Consider the following 22,001-nt stretch of genomic DNA (forward strand, 5'->3'; position numbering starts at 1 on the left):
ACGAGAACCGTGAGGCCGCGGAACCCGCCCCGTACCCCTGGGGCCGCCATTTGCCCCGCCCTCCCCTCACGCTCGGCCCCGCCCCCCGCTCCCTTCCCGCCCTCCCCGTACCGTACGCGCACGTCACGCGGGGCAGGCCCGGGGGCGGGGGGGGGAGGTGCGCGCGCACGCGGCCCGACCGTTGGCGGCGCGCGGCCGGCAGCGGGGCCGCGCGTGGGGCCCAGCTCGGCCGTGAGGGGACGGGGCCGGACCCCAACGGCTGCCGAGGGTCGCGGGCCCGGGCCCGGGGCCATAACGGCGGCGCTGCCCCCGCGGTCTCTTCACGGGGCGGCGGAGGATGTGACCCCGCCGCACGATGAAGCCCGGCGCCGCCAGAGCAGCGCGGCCCCGTAAGTGGCCGGGGGGCGGCTGTGGGGAGGGCCGGGGGCGCTCGGCGGGCACCTGCGGCCGGGCTGGGGGAGCCGGTGCTGGGCCGGGGCCTCTCGGCCCTGTGAGGCTGGCGGGGGGTAAGCCTCTGGCGGCCGTGGCCAGCTGGAGGGGCGCTCCCGGAACGCATCGCTTTAGCACGCGAGCGCTCACCCGCTTAAGTTTTGGGTTTTCTTTCTTTCTGTTTTGCATGATGTTGGGAATTAAACGCAAAAGAGCGTAGCTGGGGAGCTAAAGGCGCTAGCTGAAGCTAGGCCGCCGCCCTGCGAAACCGCTCCACCCAGGCGCATCCTTGCTGGTATCAGGGACGTGCACGAGAGGGGCCTCGGCACCTCAGGGCCACAGTTAAAATGCAGGCACGCTGCGAGGGAAACTCTTCATTACGATTGCAGTCTTAATTGAAATTGCTAACTAAGTCCACATTTTTGGTCATCTCTAATAAGTTTAATGCATATTTTCCAATAGGAATTACAGTATTTAGCGTGTTAAGTGTTCAGCTGCCCTGGGTGTTGCTGGTGTGTGCAGGGTATTGATCCCTATAGAACTTTACTGAGCGCATCTCTGACCCAACATTTCATCCTTCTTTTTTGTTTAGCTTCTAAATCAGTTGCACAGTGTGGAGTCTCCATGTTTCCTATTTCTCCAATTCTTTTGGTCTCCTGGATTCCACTAAACTGACTGCTATTCCTGCTTCATTTCTGCAATGTGTGTAGCTATTACTTAGAGAACATAGCAGCACCAGGGGTTGTTCTGCGCCCTCTCCCTGCTAGAGACACTTTCAGGGAGGGAGAGAATGAGTAACTGAAGGGCTGTTCTCCCTGTGGGTTTTTTGCCTCCAGAAGATGCCTGCTCACTTCCTGCAGCAACCCTCTGTCCATTTTGAACTTCTCCAAAAGAGAAGTAACGAGTAGGGCGTTGGGCAGTGAGGAAGAAACCACTGTATAAAACTAGTGATATGGCAGTCTTGGATGATCCCTTCTCCATCACAGGTTGTAAATGGATTCCTATAACGGGTGTGTGTAAGAACGGACAAAGTGTAATTACTTTCCACTAATAACACTATTTTAGTTTCCAGCTGTGTTTAGTTGCAGGAATTTCATGAATTACAGTCCACTTCTGTGCATTTAGGATCCCTCAAAAAGTATTTCTCTTCCATCTCTTTGTCCAGCCTTCCTTCAGAATCACATCTGGATACTGACAGTGTCCTTTGGCAGCAGGCTGTGCAGGGTTGCATAGGCAGTCAATTCTTGTTTTCTGTTTTGTATCTGACTGCTAGTTATGTTTTTTTTTCCCCGTAGCTCTTGTACTGGAATAAGCTGTTTAACCATTATTTCTGTGCTCTTTCTGATTTTGTATATCTGTACTATATTTCCACCAATTCACTCTTTTTCAGACTGACAAAATCTTAATGTACAAAGTCTTTCCTCATACTTACACTTTTCTCCCTTACTTGGTTTTACAGTGCCCCCCCCCTTTTTTCCTCTTAGAACTGCACATGGTATTTAAGGTGTGGGTGATTCATGAATTAAAACTGGCATAATAAAATTGTCCATTTTATTTTGTTTCTTATCAAAATTGATGTTTGGTTTTTTTTTTGCTTTTTTGATTGCTACTCAGTGTACTGAGTAACACTTCAGATTTCTCTTGTGAAATGAGGCTTTTTTCTCACTTAGTCTGAATTTTTTATTCACTTAAATATCTATTCTGACAGGCTTGGGTGGAAGGCTCTGTGCTGAGCTTCAGGAAAGATCATCAGCACAGTTTAATTGCTGTATGTGGTCTCTTAGTTTTAGAATAAAATTCCCTAGGGCAGAAAAAGTCATAGCTAAAATGATTCTGATCTTCAAGCATAGTCTTCCTGCATCTCAGTTGGGTGCTCAAAAATTAGATAAATACTAGGATCTAGCTCTTTTACTTTTGATGTTTCCATGACTTTTGACCTGGGCTTGTTCTAATGCACCTATATGAATCCTTTTTGTTTTTTTCCAGATGAAAAAGGGAGAGAGGCCAGTTCTTTTCCTCTAAAGTTATGTTCTTGTGATCATCAGTGACAGTACAAGTAGTGTATATACTGTGGAACAGAGATGGAAAATGCTTGCCAAACTGGATGAGAAAATTGATGGCATTGTATACCAACTGAAATAAAAAGTCCTTTTTAAGATGTGATTTTAGGGAGAAACTTGTAAGGGCTACATGTGTGTCAGAAACAACATAAATCATAACATGTTTAACATCTAGTTTTTTTTAAAGTGTCCTGTATTTCGTGAAAGCTTGCCTTGTCCATTTCCATAATTTAGGAATTTTCCTTTTTAAAAAGAAAAAAATACAATTCTGTTTAAATTCCCTTTTCTTTTAGCAGCAGATGGAATGCAAGCAAAACCAGAAAAGACAAAATCTTCTCTGAAGAATGTGAAAAAAGATGTAGGAAAACCAGAGAAACTGAAATATAAACCACTCACTGGGAAGGTGTTTTACCTCGATATTCCATCAAATGTGATCTCTGAAAAAATAGGAAAGGACCTCAAGGAACTAGGAGGGGTAAGTTCATGTGCAGATCTTTATGAAGCAAAAAGCATCCCGGATGACTTTCTTTATTATTGAATTTTAATGTTACATTTAATGTGATAATGTGACAGGATTTTATTTTTTAGCGTTTGTCTTAAGGTTGAGATGTTTAATAAGGACAGCTTATCAAAGGTTTGTTTTTTTGTTGCTAGAAGCTGTTCTGCTAGCTTTAGCAAAAGTTTATTACAAAGGTTTGTTTTCAGTTGATGATTCATTTGTTTAGAAATTTACTAAAGTTTACTAAAAGTCTAAAGTTTCATTGTTTGAGGTGAAATGTTTCTGCAACTTGCGACTATTTTGGCACACGTTTACATGTTATAAGTCAAGTTTTTCATCTGAACCTAAATAGAGTAGAGGAAGTGTTTTGCATACGTTTTTAAAAAGTCTTAACATAGTTTTCTTGGTGGGTCCTCATGTTCTTTTAGCTTGGTACAAGTTATTTGTTAAGTTTGTCTCTTTAGTTGGATTTACAGATGGAACTTTGTAAGCATTTGATCAAGTTATACGTAAGACAGCATTTTCAAAAGGCTACTTAGCCAAAAATGGAGTGGTGAGGTTGGTTTTGCTTATTTCTCAAGTAAGTACAGACAGAGGTTTATAAAAGCTGAGCTGGAATAGTTCTCACCTAAGAGAGAGGGAGGAGATATCTATGCCTCTTGGCATTCAGAGCAGGCTGTGGAGAAAGAACTGAAGAAAGCTTTTGTCTGGTTGTTGGGCCCAAAAGCATTTAGAGAGAAATGTACGGATTTGGCTGGCGGTAGGAACATCAGTTCCCGAGTATCAAGGTTGGAATGTGAGCTGAATAGAAGAGCAGAGTTAGAGGATATTTTAAGGACGGATCAAAATCGTATGAAATGAGGTAAAATGTAGGTGGTGGTTGTGTGCTGTTTTTGTTTTATTATTATTATTATTTTTATAAAGGCATTTATTTGCATGCAAATAACAGGGAGGATGTCAAGGACAGCCTGGGACTTTTGTAACAGAAAGATTTGTATAGATAACTGCACTTAGAATCTGGGATTTAACCCTAGCATTTTTGAGTACCCATCCTTCTGCTGTGAGCAAACAGTTCTGAAAGCCACATCTTTAAGAACAATACTTTTTTCAGCTCATTCTGGTGGCATTCTTACAGGAGTGGCTGATGGTGTGGCAAGGAGCAGAAGGGGGAAATTTAAACACTGTAATGTCAACTATCAGTCACTTGTTGAGTTGATGAGCTCTGGTGCTGGCATGTTTCACAGCAGAGCCATGGATCGTGGTGTACAGGTGAGTTTCCTGAACTGAGGAAACCCCAGGGTAGCAGAGAGACCTGCCACGAGCCCTCAGCTCTGGCGAGAGCAGCTGACAAGGCTTGGCATGCACAGGAACAACCCCCACGCCTAGAAAAAGCAACCCTCAAGGAGTGCTAGAGACCAGGAGCACTGTGAAGAGGACATGGCTCATCAGCCAGGGCATGGCAAGGCAGTTTGTGCGGCAGGTTGTGCAGGAGGGTGCCTTTGGAAAGCAGGCTGTTTGTTCTCTTCTGGGAACCAAAAGGAGGCAGCGTTCTACTGAAACAAAATGGTGTCCATCTGCTGCAACTGCTAGCCTGAAGGTAAAAACCAGATGAAAGCACTACAATCTCCTTTTGGGGACACCTACACACAAACGGACTTCTCAGGATGGAAAGAGGTGCCCTGAGCCTGAGCTGCACGGAGCCTCCAGCAACTGGAAGTTCCCCTAGGGTGGGAAGTCAGTGGTGGGTGTTATGGGTGCAAGCCTGCCCAGCTGGATCAATTCTTTGAGCAAGTAGCTGTGTTAGAAGAGGAGCTTAACAGGCAGCGCAGTGTTTGGGCACCGAAGGGAGAGATGGACGTGTGGTATCGTGTGCCGTCACAGGCCGAGCGACAGCCCTGCGCTACGTCTGTGCAAGGGGGAGGTAAGCTTGCTTCCAACCCTGAGCTGATGGACTCGACTATCTCAAAGCCAAAAGAAACCGGACCTTGCCTCTGCTCGGAGGAGGCAGAGGAATCTTCCCCTTGCCTCTACGTAACAGATACAATGCTCTGGGGCTGGAGAATGAAGAGTGTGAGTAACGGGCAACACCCAAGAAAGGCCAGCTGTGCAAAGAACTAGAGACACCAGAAAAGCAAGTAAGGTGTTAGTAATTGGAGGTTCCTTGCTGAGAGGAACCAAAGCACCTGTTTGGTGTTCAGTCTCCCTAGAGAAGTGTGCTGCCTGCTGAGAGCTTGCATCTGTGATACCACGGAGAGGCTGCCAAGCCTGTTAAAGGCTGTAGACTATCACCTGTTCCTCCTATTCCATGTGGGGTCAAATGATGTTGCAGTGAGGCAACTCAGAAATACCAAGAGACTTCATGTCCCTGGGAAAAACATAAAAGAGATCAGGAGCACAGGTGGTGTTCTCTGTCCTCCTAAGTGGAGAACAGGGTTCAGAAGACCTGAGCAGGGGAATGCCTGGCTATGTGGCTGGTGCTGTGCCCAAGGTTTTGGTTTCTACAATCTTGGACGTACCTTTGAGAAACTGGGCTGATAGGGCTCACCTGACCAAGTGGGGCAAGAGTGTCCTGGCAACAAGCTGCTGGACTTCTGTAACCAGTTTTAAACTGGACTTAGTGGGGGAAGGGGATGGAGTTTTGACCGAGAGAGAAGAGCCAGAGGCTGCTGGTACATTTGGAAGCAACAGGGAAATAGGAATTGTCTCAAAATGGCATGCTCCTCTAAAAAAGGTGATGTGGCTGCTAGCCCAACTGAAGTGCCTCTTCAGCAACGCATGCAGCGTTGGAAATGGGAGTTGGAAATCGCTGTGCTCCGAGAGAATTGGGATCTGGTCACTGCCACCAAAATGTGGTGGGACGACTGGAGCAGTGATCGATGGCTGTCAAGACAGGCAAGGAAGGAGAGGCGGGTGGGTTGGCCTCTGTGTAAACAAATGGGTTGATTGCAAAGAGCTGCCTGTGAAAAATAGCTGTGAACGGGTTGAGGGCTTGTGGGTAAAAATTAAGGACTGAGGCATGAAAAGAAACCTTGCTGGTTTTACTGCAGGCTGCCCAATCAAGGGAAGCCTGTTGATGAAGCCATCTTAGTCCAGCTACAAGGAACATCGTACTTGCAGGCAGCCTGATGTAGTGAAAGATGTCCCTGCACATGGTAGGGGGTTGGACAAGATGATCTTTAAAAGGTCCCTTACAACCCAAACCATTCTGATTCCATGATTCTAATTTGTGTTGTGTTATAAATGGCAGTAGTAATGAGTTTAAATGGTAGAAAGCTGGTGTTTAGCTGTTACAACCCCTGCCCTGGCAGTGGTTCATCTGTGGGCTAGTAAGGTTCCATATGACAGAATTTGAGAGGCAACTGCTCTTATTTACTTTCCCTTAAAAGGTATAAGTTCTTTTTTTCCTTTTTTTTTTCTTTGTATACAGTTTAGCTTTTTTTTCTTTCCTTCTATAAGCTACAACTTTTCTGTGCCTCATCATACCTATGCCAAAGCAGATGAAAATGCTTCTGGGATGGGAACTTGTGGTAATTAGTCATGGAATACTTTCATAGTTGGGTTTTTGCATTTTCAGTCTTAGTGTTTGATCTAAATAGGCTTTTCAGTAAATACTTCCCACACAGAGCTTGCTAATGAACATTTTTAAATACTCATATTTAAATCACAAATTCTGTAAGCATCTTGTTAATACTTTGTTTTACCTAATTCTCTCTTTTGTATGGAAAACACACTTTGATACAAACAAGTACAGAATGTCATAGTAACACACAAGCAATGCAATCACTTAGCCCGCTCTAAAGTTGGATATTTTGAATTAGTTTAAGAGAGTCGTGGCAATAAAAGTATAAAAATGTCCTTTAACCACAACAGAGAAAGGGACTTGCTTAAATTGCTAGCTCTTCTGAGTGTTGTTTTGCTAATACTTTTTTGAACCTAAAGGAGTGCTGAGCAGTTGTATGAAATTGACACTTGTTAATCAGGGTGCTGTCTGAAGCCACAGGCAAGAAATTACTATAATATGACTTCGAGTTACACGCATCTCTTTACATTTAGCATTAAACCAGAGCACATTATCTTCTTCGTCTTTAGAACAGAATTTCAAGAATTCATATGTAAACAAGCTTACAAGTCTGAGGTTGAAAATAAAGTTTTCCTTTTTTATTCAGAGGAATATATGCCTAAATTTTCAGATTTAGGCCCAGTGCTTTCAAGATCAACTACCACATGGTTCTTCGTAGCTTGTGTGGGGTGCACTCAAAAGCCTCTGTGCGTGTCCCATTTTTGTATGTCCCACTTCTGTAAACAGTATATAGAGCAGAATTAGAAGGCAGAGGCTTGCTGTGTCTGCAGTTTGTGCTTTCCACACTGATAATTAGTGGAGAAGAGTAAAAAGATTTTAAGCTACATAAACTGTCAAGAAATAATTAGCCAAATAAAATTGTTAATTGCACAGTGATAGGTAACGAAAGATAGAGCAAAACAGGAGAGAATAAGCATGGAAAAAATACACGTCTTGCTGAGAATGAAAATACTGTGAAGCTACTCAAGACTTCTACATTTCTGAGGAGGGTTATGAATACTGTAGGTGTGAAACATGGTAATTTATCCTGAAATTATCATTCTTCTGTAGGTTCTAAAATTCATTGAATTATATCTCTTTGCAAACTGTCAATTACGTTTGCATATTCATGTCTTTGAATTTAGTTGAACACTTTGCAATTTCTGTTAAATAAAATTATGTAAAATGTTCTTTTCCTTGAATTATTCTGTAATTTCTCAGTACAGTGTTTGAATTCTTCTATTTGGGAAGTATTATACCTAGATAGTTCAAGGAATGATGATAATTGAAACAAAGCATTTTCTTTTTTTGATTGAGATTACAAAATCAGAAAAATGAAATTGGAATTTGTGACCGGTGAGGTGGTACTACAGCTCAATTGTAATTGTCTAAATCTTTAGAAAATATCTTCCTGTTAATTCAGTGGGTTTTAAGCTTACTGTTAGATTTATTTACTAATTTATTAGATTTATCTAGAAATTTTGTCACTTTATAACATATGCAAAGCAAGGAGTTACTGATTTATTATCCTGAAATAATGGCTTGCTTTATTTCTTTATATTTAGAGAGTGGAGAGTTTTCTCAGCAAAGATATCAGCTATCTGGTGTCTAATAAAAAGGAGGCAAAATTTGCACCAACTCTTGGTCAGATTTCTCCAGTTCCTAGCCCAGAATCTGCATGCAATGGAGGAAATAGTTCACCTCATCCTAGCAGCCGAAAAGATCGACGTGATGGAAGTTCATTTAAGACAATAGATACAGTAAGTTTCTTAGTAATAATGCTACAAATCAAGAACAATCCATGAGATACCCTTACAGTTTTTCTCCCATTTTGTTTCCTGAAGATTGTTACAGTTCCTTGGGTGAATGCGTTTTTTGGTTTTTGCTTTTAAGCAGTTTAAACATACTTTTAAACCACTTGAGGCAATCTTGTTAAGCTTTAAACTAAACTAAACTCAAGCTAATTAAGCAATTTTTCAGAGATTAAAATTGAAAACAGGAGCCTTTTCTGCAAACAACACTAAAATCTGTTCCGGTATATTATGACTGAATTATAATTAAACGTTGCCATCGTTACGTTTAACAACTGAATCAGTATGTCCAGGCTTGTGATGGAATCTACTGGTTCTATTTTTTTAGCAATGTAGCCTATTAATGTTTGCTGTGATATTGCCAATTCAAATACCTGCAGAAGTAGTCTTTGATAGAGTTCAAGGATATAATTAAAATTGAACATTGTGAATTGTCAGGGTTTTTTGAGTTCTTTCTTAGAAAATCATGTTAATTGCAACAGTATCTGACTTTCTGCTGGTTTACATGAAGCTTGTTATGTGGGCAAGTCTTGCATCCTTTCGAAATACTGTACTGTATCCATAGTACTTATTTAGAAACATGACAGGGGGACAGTCTATGGGCTGGTCTTCCTTGCACTAGGTGGGTGAAGTCGCCTCATCTTCCCAACACAGTATGCAGTACGTCTTTTGTACTGGTGGTAAAAGAGATAGGGAGAAGACTGAGGCTCTGATTACATTGATGGCTTTAGCTAAATCTGGCACAACTTCAGCTGATGAAACCTCATTTTCTGTCCTTCCCATACCACACACCTGCTTGTATCAACCACAACCTTGTGAGAAAAATGCAAATTCATGAAAAATAGCTGTACAATAAACAAGAGAAGATTACTATAGTTACATTTTTGCTCAGGAATGTGTATTTTAACATGCCTTACCGTTTGCTTTTTGAAATGAATTCTAACTTGCTACAAATGTATTTCTGTTTTAATATAGGTACGTATGAGCAGAGGAAAATCCTTAGTTGAAAAAGCAATTAGAGAGCAGGTAAGCAGAGTAATTCTCAAATTTGTACTCGATAAATGTTGGTCTTGCTGTTCTGGAGAACAAGCACTAGTTAGAGTGATAGTGCTGTAAGACAGAGGTCTCTCATGGAATGTTCAAGCAGAAGTCAAGGCATTGTTCTAAGCAAAATTGTCAGGTCGTGTTTTCTGGATACTTCCTGAAGAATTTAAAGCCTATAGAATCTTATGATTAGTATAAATTACCAAGATAGCTAACGTAGCTAGCATTTGAGGAGTGCTAGTGAAATTGAAGTAAATATACAATTTCATGTTCAGATCCTAGATATTAAAAAATATGATGGTAAAGAATGCTCTTGGCTTTGTGAAAGGTTAAGTATAATCCTTTAATGGTGAAGTGCAGTGATGTGGAGATGGAAAAGTCATTTTAGGAAAGTGGTCTTTTGGCAAGAAGCAAATCAAGTGCCTATAGTTTGATCTCAGCTTTATGACAGTTCATATTACAAGTTGTATATTTATTACAGTTAATGTATATATTCTACTGTGTATAGCTTAAAATTATTACTATGTTTTTTGTCTGTAGGAATTAATTCCCTCTGGTAGTATACTGTCCAATGCTCTGAGTTGGGGAGTGAAGATCCTTCATATTGATGGTAAGTATTTTTGTTTGATAAAACCTAACTTGAACTTATAACGTTGACTTGGCTAATCCTTTTGTTGAATTCAAAATATTAAAAATGACAAAAAACTTCAAATATACAAAAATAAACTCAGCTAAATATTCTCCCTCTCTTTGCCAGATGTTAAGCATTACATTGAACAAAAGAAAAAAGAACTCTACCTAATTAAAAGCACAGGCAGTTCTTTGAAAGATGTGGTGAGTTTTTGCTATTTGTGAAAGTTTATTTGATTAAATGAAAAAACACAAGCGTATTAAAATCTGTAAGCATCACAGTATGTAGTATTTATTTTAACGAAGTTTTGCTCATATTCTGTTTTTCACTGATTAATATGTTTTATGGATTAATTTAAAGACCATAATTAAAAAAATAACTTATTAGCTATACATTTCAGCATTCAAAAATAAATTCCATAATAGCATTACATAGTGTGTAGATTTTTGCTCTTGAGATGGTTATCTAAGAACCAAAAGTACTGAAAAACTTGTGATTTCTCTTCTCCCTGCTTTAGAAATAATAATTTAAAAAATGAACCTTGGTTTTATTCTAACATAGGTTGTGGTTACATTGCCTTGTATAATTTTCACTGTGACAGTGATTAGAACTTTACTTTTGATTTTTTTCCCTTTCTTTTTGATTGATTTGTTTTGAAAAATCACAGTTCTGTTTTCCTAAAGGGGCTGTCTCTAGGCAATCTGTCAGCTGCTCAACTCTGCTTTTTTTCCTTCCTAGTCTTTTGAAGAACTAGTATAAAGCATCTTCAAGCTATTCTGCCAATAATACGCCATTGGCGTGTGAAAATCCTGATTTCTCCAAACTGTAGTGTATAATATGCTTAGACATTGAAACTGTTTTAGCTGTTTGCAGTCCGTCTGCAGTTGCTTTGCAATTTAAATTCCGCATTTGAAGTTGTACAATTATCTATTACAGGCTGGGGTCTGTGGTAAGTAAATGGCAATGTGCTATGTAGTATTGCATTCCAAAACAACATAACGCATATTAGCTAATTATTGAGGCCACATGAAATCCTCTACTAAATCATTTGTGTCTCGGTTTTCATAGATAGAGCAGTGATATTTGTATGTTTTTGCAAGTAGTACAAAATATTGTATGTGCCTTTGCCAGAATCAATTATAGTTAGAAGCTGATGCTTGAATTTAGATGTCAATCTTTTCTGAAAGCAAAATACTCTAATTTTAGTCTTAATTGCTAATAAAATTATCTGTTTTTAATCCATTTAAAAGAGGATTATTTTGTTTGGACAATGTTACCATCTACAGTTTTTGGTAACTTTTTACAGGTTGTAGTTAGTTAGCATTTGTAAACTATGGAAAAACCTTATCCATGTTTAAGAATTTGTTTTCAATTATGGTTAAGTATTTTGGGGGAGGAAAGAGTAAATTTCCCTGAGTGGGGTCTTTTTTTTTGTGCTTTTGTGTTTGTTTTAGAAAAATTAAATTGAAATGTCTGAATGGGAACATTCATTTTTGCAGTGTAGAGTTTAATATTTCTTTAGGAAATGTGACTATTTCCAAAGTCCTGATCAGACTGATTTCTGCAGAATTTATCACTACTGTATATCACAGGTTATGATTAACATAGGAAGACCCTCATGAGTTAAAAATAAACTACAGCTAAATTTTGAGATAAAATATGAAATAAGTTTCACAGGAATTTTATACTTCCTTTCTCCTTTTCTTTTTTTCCAACAGGGAAAACAAGTTACTACCCCAAAATCAAGAAGTAAGTATTTTGGTATCTGTAGAGGTTTTCATGGAATTGCTGAACGCTTAAAAATGTAGTAGTTCTTATCAGATCAAGTGTAAAGCTGTTTTCTAATTCGTAGCTCTAAGAAAGGCTTGCAGAAAAACTTCTTAAAATTCAGGAGTTTGTCAAAACATGTACATAATATGTTCTAAAATAAATAATGCCTGATTATCAGTTCAGGTACTAGAGTAATATGCTGAATGAAGAAAACTATTTATCTTTTCATTTCCTTCCCCCTCCTCCATGAGCAGGTAGACTGAAAAATCCGTTTGTGAAGGTGGAGGATAGGAGTTGGTAAGTCTTCTGTGTGCTTTCGATAACGTGGTTCTCAAACTGAGTAATTCAGAAACACTTTGGAAGTATGTCTTGAGGAAGTGGCCTTCAGATTTCAGCTTTCTTGGGCTTGCCGACTTTAAATGCCAGGCATAGTGTCGTCTTACAGTAAGACAAACTTTTCATCTCTGCATGCTCTGGGAATCTGTGTTTAGCCACTGAATGAGAGGAGAGATAGTAGGGAATGTTTGCAATAGGTAATAGCTGTGGAAAGTTAATGTGTAGCTCCAGCTTGTAGATCACGAGTGGATTCTTCTGGTTTATTTTCTGCCAAGGGTCAGATGAATAAAAAGGAAGAAGCCTGGAAGCTTTGAACCTTGACACTTTATCTGTCTTTTTTTAGATCCAAATCCTGTAGCCCAAAAGGCTAATAAAACTTTCGATATTAAATTCCAATCCTGTAGTCCCAATTCATAAAATTCATCTTGAGAGACTGTAAAGAAAGTTGTTATACTTAAAACCATTCCTTTAAATTAGGCTGAATTTCCTGTTCAATGATTTCTTTAAAAAACAAACCCCTGTTAATCTAATTTCAGTATCTGCAGTAGCATGAGGTCTCATACTTTCAGACTTTAAAATTTTCATGTCTTTCTGGTCCTGTAATTGATCAGACCTGGTTGTGTAACTTCTCAGTAAGAAAAGAGGTTACCAGAAGTTGAGAGAATGAAATATAACAAAGTGCAGTTCTGCAAAGCATGTTTTGCATCTTTACATTCTTAACTGACTTCTGGTTTGTTACAATGTTTACAAGCTGTGGATTTCTTTGACACTTTCCTGAATTGGGGGTGGAGATGTGGGGTGGGGATTCTAAACCTAGTCTGGTATGATCTGGTAAGAGGGTAAGAATAGGTATGAGAGAAATAAGGATAGTGGAGAGAGTTGGACAAACACATTTTCAAGTACAGAGAAGTTTATATAAAAATGTGTGAGTTTGGATTCTATACTGACCCCTCTAACTGGGTACTAAAACCTGAAACACTTTTAAATGTTTATGCAACATAATGTATTTAAATGTTTGTGCTTTTTAGATGGTTATGCAACATAAATAATCTTCAGAACTTGAAGAAGATATTTAGCTGTCCTTATTTCATTTTCTGGATTAGCAAAGAGTTTCCTTCTTCTGTAGTTTATACTAGTAATGGGGGGGGGGTGGTGTGGGGTGTGGAATTACACCGAACTTGAACATCAGCACTGTAGCTAAACGATTCAGTTTAAATGCTTTTACTGTACTCAGAGTGCTAGTGTATACTTACTGGCTCTGGTATCCTTCTAAGTGTGATTCTGTTCAAATTCTGCTGTGCAAATCTCCACAGTCCATAGGCATAACAGCCATACTGGTGGAATGGGCAAGACAGTTATGGAAACTTGAGGCCAATTTTCTGTTTTGAAAAAGTATCAAGATTGGAAGGAATTACTTTAGCGTATTCACCTGATGTACATTTTGTGTACATCATATGTGAAAGAGAAACGCTTTTTCAAAGATGTTTAACCTTTCTGTAGTTTGTAATATAAACTGATATTTTTTTGATGGTTCTAACGCATCTGTTTTGTCTCAATACAGCCTCTACCGCCCATTTTATCTGCAGTTACCTACGTTTCCAGTTCTGAACTACTGTGTTCCAAAACCTTATAGTCCATTTGAGGTGGATAAGAAGCTGCTTTCTGGTCAAAAACAAACTCAGTCTAAACAAAGGTTTGTTGAGAATTCATTATTGATAGAGAGGGAGATTCTCTATAATAGTTTTAAAATAATTGTTTTCTAAAATAATTCTTCTGTTTCTTACTTTTGTGATATTTAATACTAATATCCACATCTTGACTGTTGTATTTGCTGCACTGTAACTTTTGCTGTCTGTCTGTCTTTCTGTACCCTCTTTATCCTGTCTTTAGTCCTTTTTTTGGACATACAGATGCATACATCCAAAAATGCAGCGTTCTCCTATCATTGTGGGTCAGCATAAGATAATTTTTTCCTTTCTGCCACTGGTTTCTTCTTTGTCCTCATCTTGGATGCCATCCAGTAAGTATTTTCCAGGAAGTGAATTTCTTTAGACTTCCTTTGATATCTGTCAGTAACAAGCTAAAAAGTAGGCACTCAGTTGTTTTTTTTTTTTAAATAGTGATATTCATTCATAGTACAAAATTGTTGCTAAAGAGTGCACCTGCTTTACAAGCAACATTAAATTTATAGAAATTAAACTGCAAACGCTGCTTCAGTGCTTTAGAGATGAGAAGTAGATGCTCACTACAGTGGTAGAATTACAGTTGGCCTTTCAGCAGGTGTTTATAAGATATGTTCTGGCATTCAAGGTCTACTTGAGCATTCCAGATGCAGTTAGAACTTTTTGGTAAATCAATTTTATGATTTGAGACTATGTACGAGTTTCAGTCATCTGTGTTTTGGGGAATCAAACTGTTATCCTGAATTTCTTTTGCCTAGCATATCTGGAGAGTGAATAGTAATGACTACTGCATTGATTTCCAAAATTGATTCATGAGAGACTAAGGATATTTAGGTGAAAGGTAGCTGTGCTTTATGCAGAACTTTCTAGTAACTATCTAGTAACTTTTGCTGCTATTCTGTCCTTTGGATATAAGATTTATTTAGGTGCGATACTTTTTTTTTTTTTTTTTTGTATAATAGCTTCTGCACTGTTCAGGTTCTGTCCAGTCTTCATCATTATTATACTGCGGGAGGTTTTCAGGTGATGTTGCCATGATGTCACTGGTGTAGCAACATAATAGAGCGGTAACCTTTGCAATAACGAGGGTATTTCTGGTGGTGTCCCCTTAAAAGGGAAGTTAGTGCTTTAAATGGTTTAAAGCATTTTTCCAAAAGAAGAGTGCAATAGTCTTTTCACTTTATGGATTAAGGAATATAATATATTTAAATTTTTCAGGAATTATGTTTGAATTAATGTTCCTACTTAATCTTTTAATTTAGCACATGCCAGAGATATTTGGGTGGGACGTTATATATTTTGTAAGGGGGAATGCTCGCTCATTTTATCTTTATCTGTGAGAGGAGCATGTTCAAGGTGATGTCAATTTTACTTGCTTCTGCATAAGGCAAGACTACAGTCGTTATTCTTGAGATTGATGGTTTTGCTTTACTAGTAGGATATCAGCTGGAGGTGGGTTTAATAGTGAATAGCAGCAAGCAGTGGCTCTGCCCAGATGAGGACTCTGAAGGTCATGGAAGAGCTATTGAAAGCCTCTCTGTGGTTTAATCTCCTGGAGGAACTTGAGGTTCATTTCCTTGTATTTCCACTTAAACTGTACCGTGAAAACTAGGACAGGATGGTATTTGATCAGCATGTTCAAAAGCTGCATATAACCAACAAATGCAACTATCCTTTACCTTTTATTCAGGAGTGAAAGGTCATCTATTAGACCAAGTGTTCTTCCTGTGTGCTTTCTTGGCATCAAAAATACTGACAGCAGAAGAGATGCTAGATGTTTTTATTCTAGATTTGATTTTATCAAACCTTTACATCAGCTATGCACAGAGATTTTAATATATCCTTTGATTTGTCAAGTGACTTTTTTTTTGAATGCATTATTCTTTGTTTTTGTGAAGCATTTGCTAACGTGATGTAAATAGTTTGAAGGGAAATAAAGATTTTTTTTTTTAATTAGGTGAATGAGAATGAACATTAGTGTAAGAGGCAAGTATAGAATTCAGCTCATATGTGAAACTTATTAATACATCTTTTCTGTTAACAGAAACAAAATAAATAGTGACAAGGACTGTGGAACTCCTGTTCAGCTCCCTCAGAAGGACAAAAAAAGGAAAGGATATTGTGAATGTTGTGGAAAGAAGTATGAAGATCTGCAAACCGTATGTGAAACATCAAGTATACGCTTTCAAACATTCTTAAAACAGTAGTATGAACAACAGTTCCCACTTGCTAGTTTAATGTATGTTTTTATCTTAAAAGATCTGTTAAGTACATCTTCTAAAAAGCAGCAAGTAGTTTTTTTCTCCTTTGTAAATTTCAGTTCTTCATTACTGCCTCTAGGTAGCTGAAGGCACTAATAATTCCTGTCTGAGACACGCTGGCAATAAGAGCACCCACTTAGTGGATGAAGGGAATGTGATGGATGCTGTTTTTCTGGATTTTAGGAAGGCTTTTGATACTGTTCCTCAAAATATCCTTGGGGGGTATATGTATTTCCTCCTATATGGGGGACTACATCTGCCTGGCAGCTGGATGCTGGTTGACAGGAGGCTCAACAAGAGCCAACAGCGTGCCCTGGCAGCCCAGAGGGTGTTACTGTAGCCTGGGTGCTCTAAACACAACATAGCCAGCTGCTTAAAAGAGGTGAGTATCCCACTATATTTAGTGTTGGTGTAGAATATTGTTGGCAGTTCTGGGCTCCACAATTTAAGAAGGATATTAAAATACTTGAAAGCGTCTAGAGAAGGGCAACACAGCTGGTAAAAGGGCTGGTAGGCATGCCCTGCGAAGAGTGGCTGAGGACACTGGGTTCCTCAAGCTTGGAGAAAAGGAGGTTTTGGGGTAACCTCACAGCTCTCTACAGCTTCCTGAGGATGGGGAGTAGAGAGGGAGGTGCCAGTCTCTTCTCCCCTGGCATTAAAGCTGCATCAGGGGAGGTTCAAACTAGACCTTAGGAAAAACTTCTGTACTGAAAGGGTAGTTAGACAGTGGAACAGACTTCCCGGAAAGGTGGTTGATGCCCCGTGGCTGTCTGTATTGAAGAGATATTTGGATAACCCTCTTAATGATACAACTTTGGGTTAGCCCCAGAGTAGTCTGATGGTTGGACTCAATGATCTTTATAGGTCCCTTCAAAATGGAACTACTCTATTCTAGTGATAATAAATCATCAATGTTTACTTATTGCTCCTTATCGTAGTGTTGATTTGTGTATGCATATCTGTAGTATTATATTTGTTTCATGATTTTTCCTTAATTCCAGCATCTTGAGAGTGAACAGCACCGAAATTTTGCACTAAGCACGCAGTATCAAGTTGTTGATGATATAATCTCCAAGTTTGTTTATGAGTTTGTTGAATACAAAGATGACGCAAAGAATGTTAAAAGGTAAGTTATATGTCTTAAATTTTAAATCTCCTGTGAATTAAGACATTGAACATAAAGGTACTTCAGTTATGAAATTCTGAATCTAGTATGGAAAAAAAACATGTTTCAGTCTGATACACATCACTTACCTTTGCAATGCAGTAGGTACCTGGCAAATCAGTTCTTTAAAGCAGAAATCAGAGGGGAAAAAAATTTGAAGTACAAATGGTATCGCAGGAATATGAGGCTAGAATGACATGCCGAAAGTTGTCCCATCTATCCTTAACCTTCAAAAAAGCAAGATATCAACTATTCTAAAAATATACCTGACAGAAGGACAGCAATATCGGGACGTCTTGCTCTAAAAACTTTCTGATGTTCTTAGTAACCAAAGATCAGCAAATTATAGCCTCCTCAGTCAATCTGTTTTCCTTACCAGTGGAAGGATTTTTTGTAGTCTAGTCAAGATGTCCCTATCTATAATCTAAGGCTCTTAGCTTTTATTGTGCTGGACAAAGAAAGCGGATTTTCCTCTCTTCACTGTAACTGTTCTTACATATATTAATGCTTGAAAATGAACCATCTTTGTACTTCCTTTGCTCTATATAAAAGTGACCTTTATTTCTATAGAAATTTGGACATATTAGACCATATGTTTTATAATTCATTTGCTAATATTTTAAATAGTTGGTTTTATTTACCACGTCGCTAAAAATGTAAAACCTAATAAGATCATCTACATATTGGTATTTAAAAAACAAACTAAAAAGGCAACTAGAAGCAGGTGTGCATGCCTGCCCACCCACACCTACAACCTCTATCAGTAGTTTCTTCCTCAAATGCTTACGTGGGAGAGAAAGTATGGACTATAAACACCAGTATCCTCATTACTTTAAGTAGTGACTCAAATCAAGAGTGCACTGGTTTGTTTGTAAATGAGTCAGGAGAAAAGGAAATAACTTTCTCGCTTCTTTAAAAAGAATTGAAGAAAAAGTGAAATCAAAAGAAATGTAAATAGTCGAACTCATAGCCTAACGAAAGCAAGCCCTTTTTCCTTTTGTGATTTGAAAATATTCAGGGTATTTAGTTATTATCTTAGGGAAAAGCATATGTAATTATACTAAGCTTGTGTGTATCTAACACAGAATACTTATAAACATTTATAGTCATTGTGTTCATCAACTTTTGGTCTTAGTAGCATCGCGACTGATACTGAAATACTAGACCACTTGTATTTTTAAAACGTTTTCATAAGATGTAGAAATCAATAGGAAAATGTCAAATTCAAATACAAGGCACTCTGTTCCCATAGAAATACTGTTGCTACCCTAACTTGCCTTTAAATGTAAAAACAAAAATTATGTCCGTTTGGTTGCTTGTCTTGAGCTGTTTACGTATTGAATTATGTTCCTCACGTTTCTGTCAGTGATTTGATTGTTAATCATTGTAAACAATTTATTTGTAGGACAAAATGTAGTACAGGATATTTTTCTCCTATTATTGGAAAGATAACCAGACCAGACGAGCTGAAAGAACGACTGAAAAAGCAACGCATTTCATTGAAAAGTTACTTGTGGAAAGATACTACAATACAGGCGCTCAAACTGGATCGCCAGACTACAGAAGTACAACCAAATTCTGTGCCAATGCCTACCCCTGTTTCTGGATCTCTTTGTTCAATTCTTTATTGTCATCTGTCACAACCTTCAGAAGTAAAAAGTAGATTCAGAAATAATGAAAATACTAAAACTGATTGCTCCTATGTCACAAACTTAAGAGACACTGTTATATCATCGAATTTCATACAACTACTTCCTCAGAAAGATGACAAATTCTACATGGAGAACTTGTCTCAAACTTTTGAGCCATTCAGTAAAGAAATGTTTGAACCAGAAGTAAATAAAAGGAATTTACAGTGTTTTCAGGGAGACGTGTGTACTGTGTATTCTCATACTCGAGTTACAGATTTTGATGAAAAAGACAGAAACTTACCGCAGGCAAAACGAAAATTAAATAATACGGTAGTCCTACCAGCAAAGTGTTTGAAAAAAACAGATGCCAATCCTAAATTTGTCAAGAAACATCATGATTTATGTGATAATCATCAACAGATGCAGCACAATGTCGTTCTGGAGGCTGAGGTATCTGAGCCTGCTATAAACAAAGAACTTAATGAATTGGCTGCCAGCACTGCACACAGCTCACCATCTGGAAAGCTGCACAGAAAAGTAAAGCTTTACTTAGGAAGAAATAGAAGAGAAAACCGGAAACAGAATATGGAGTTATGTGTAAAGTACACAGATGGATTGTGTGTTCCTGAAGAGAAGAAGAGTGCTTGTAGCTCACCAGTGCAAGCCCTACTGGAACTATTTCAGACAAGTGAAATAAACTCTGAATTTGGAGGTTTTTCAGTTTACACTGACAACAAAGATTCAACTGGCATAAAAGATATATGGGAAGGGCAGAACACAAATGTTGTTTGTTCGTTATTCTCCTCTTCATCCTCATCCCCATTTGTTGGATTTTAATGCTGCTGTATTTAATATAATGATTTTCAAATAAATTTGCAAATTTAAGATTTTATTCATGGGAAATTTGATTGTTGTGTTATATATTATGTACAGATGCTTTCAGTTTTTTAATGCAAAAACTTCTGTATCTGCAAATACGAATTAACTAATGAAGGGTCTTTTCTTAAAAGGTACTTGCTGCTTTATTACAGCTGGTAAAGGGTTCTGAACGCTGAGTTTATGGTTAAATTAATTGCTATGCAAAATCAATAAGTATGTTAGCTTTTTGGATAGTGGAATTTTCTAAAGTCATTAAATAAGCACACTTACATGATACATTCTAAATAATCGCATTATTTATAAATGGATGTTCTACTGTAAATAAGGTCTATCATTTATGGATCACCAATGATTTGTGGAGATTTGGTTGCTTGCCCTCCTGTTTCTTCTGCTGCTACTTTACTGGAGAAAGCCAGGAAAAAAAAAGTCACTTGTTTTCTTAATATTTCTGTGCTGAAGTTGTCTTAGGGAGTCTATGTAATCACAAAGAAATAGGATTAGGAAAGCACGTAGTGGATTCTTTGGCTACCCTGCCATAATTTATATTTAAACTAAAACTACATGTAGGCAGTGGAAAGCAACAGATGTGTGGCTTAATTTTTCTTGTTTAAAAACAACAAAAGAACAAAAAGCAGCAGTAAAAACAAAACAGCCAGTAGGTTTCTGATTGGGTTTCTGATTCGTTTGGGCCCTTGTTTTGACTTTTCTTTCAGAATAGCCAGCCCGTCTGACTAGCCTACTAGGAAGCAGAGGGAAAGACATAAGTGAAAACTGGGAAAACTTTTTTAATACTTTGAATCTTTACCAGAGCTGATCTCTCAGGATTTCCAGATCTGTAAATCAGTGCAAGGCATGAATAGTGAAGTACAGTGGGGGTGATCATGAAGCTTTGTAAATGTGAAGCTTGTGAAGCCTCAAGGTTAAGATGGTCTAAGATATAAACCAGCAGAAATTACTGTCATTAATTTTTGCGTAAAAGCGCAAATGAGTAATTTACCCATTTAATATTCTCAAACTTACTCTTTCAGTGTTCTTATGCTTGGTGTCTTCAGCAGTTGTTTACAGGTGCTTGCCCCTTGGTGTATGACATTTGTGATGAGAGGTAGGTAAAGCTTTGCGGTATGCAGGGAGGGCTGAGGAAAATAACATAAAATTACTTTCCTTTAAAAAGCATCTAAATCTAACAGTTTATGTTTAAAGTAGCTGCTTAGGGCAGTCCTTATTTGACTGTTCATACAACTGCCTGTACAGTTGGGTGAGAACTGCTTCTGGTCTCACAAGCTGACTGGTCAGTTTTGGCTTGATTCGTTGTTTCTTCTGATCTAGATTCACAAAAGATTCAAGCACATCAAAGAAATTCAGCACGTTGTGTCTGATTTTCATCTGTTCATCTTTTGTGTTTTTTTATTTTTTTCCTCAAATTTAAGAAGAATTATATTACTATTTGAAAAAATAATGAATTATAGAAAGCTAGTTCCTGGAATGTTTGTCTCTGACTTCCAAGTCTGAAGAGAAATGTATATTTTCAAAATGTGTGGCAGAAATTCTGAGAAATGTCAAACACTACAAGTACAATTAAGTCACTAGAATAAAGGTTCAGTGTTAGAAGTACATTTTATCTGTAAGTACATCTTTGTAATTATTATGCACATAATTACAGTTTGGGTTCGTTCTTAATAGCTATACCCATTTCTAATGTCACTTCATTTTTGGATAGTCTGTCTTGCTATCTGTGGATGTGAGAGGCTGATGTAGGTAATTTTTTATACTCTATTCAAAAACAATTGTTAATATTCTATTCTAAATGAGTGTCTTGTTGACCTGGCGACCTTAATGTGTCCTTTTCATAGGTGTGGCAAGCACATTTCTGGGGAAGATTTTAGCGTAATCTTTGAAGCATTAAAACAACTCGTGCACGTGCACAGGGTTACTAAAAGCTTGCACAAACAATACGCTGGTTTGATACATCAGTGTAAGGATGAGTGGTGACTGATCTGGTGTCTGGTACCCGCTTTTTGTTTCATTACTGAGAGAGAGGGAGAAATCTTTTCCATTAAAAACTTAAAATGGAAACTGTAGTTACACAATGTAAAATTGGGATGATAACATCAAATGAAATGTAGGTGCTGAAAGCTGCTTTTATAAATCATTAGAAGAAAAGTGCTGTTGTACTTTCCTTACATCTAAACTAAGGCTGGTTTGGTATCTTTGCAGTGGATGTCTAACTACTACACGTGACCACTC

At 38.3% G+C, this 22,001-nt stretch overlaps 1 protein-coding gene across 4 annotated transcripts; it reads left to right on the plus strand.

Moving 5' to 3' along the window:
- The first annotated feature begins 155 nt into the window (after positions 1-155).
- DBF4 (DBF4-CDC7 kinase regulatory subunit) lies at positions 156-19,770 on the plus strand. 4 transcript variants are annotated; one of them, XM_080582489.1, is made up of 12 exons: positions 156-389; positions 2,783-2,964; positions 8,113-8,307; positions 9,334-9,384; positions 9,943-10,012; positions 10,160-10,236; positions 11,752-11,782; positions 12,055-12,100; positions 13,701-13,832; positions 15,866-15,980; positions 17,084-17,208; positions 18,653-19,770. In XM_080582489.1, the coding sequence occupies exons 1-12, from the start codon at positions 356-358 to the stop codon at positions 19,713-19,715; spliced, it is 2,121 nt and encodes a 706-aa protein (XP_080438615.1). In that variant the 5' UTR covers positions 156-355; the 3' UTR covers positions 19,716-19,770. The 4 variants fall into 4 exon arrangements, with proteins under 4 accessions (XP_080438615.1, XP_080438616.1, XP_080438617.1 ...); XM_080582490.1 differs by having other exon boundaries at positions 12,058-12,100; XM_080582491.1 differs by having other exon boundaries at positions 157-389; positions 2,786-2,964.
- The last annotated feature ends 2,231 nt before the right edge of the window (positions 19,771-22,001 follow it).

Source organism: Anser brachyrhynchus (assembly GCF_964034855.1).
Source record: "Anser brachyrhynchus genome assembly, chromosome: 2".
Classification (NCBI taxonomy): domain Eukaryota; kingdom Metazoa; phylum Chordata; class Aves; order Anseriformes; family Anatidae; genus Anser; species Anser brachyrhynchus.

Bases quoted from the DNA above. Each gene is read 5' to 3' on its own strand.
- DBF4 (XM_080582489.1), top strand. From the start codon at position 356: ATGAAGCCCGGCGCCGCCAGAGCAGCGCGGCCCC. The intron at 2,965-8,112 runs GTAAGTTCATGT...CTTTATATTTAG, and splicing joins ACCTCAAGGAACTAGGAGGG to AGAGTGGAGAGTTTTCTCAG. The intron at 8,308-9,333 runs GTAAGTTTCTTA...GTTTTAATATAG, and splicing joins CATTTAAGACAATAGATACA to GTACGTATGAGCAGAGGAAA.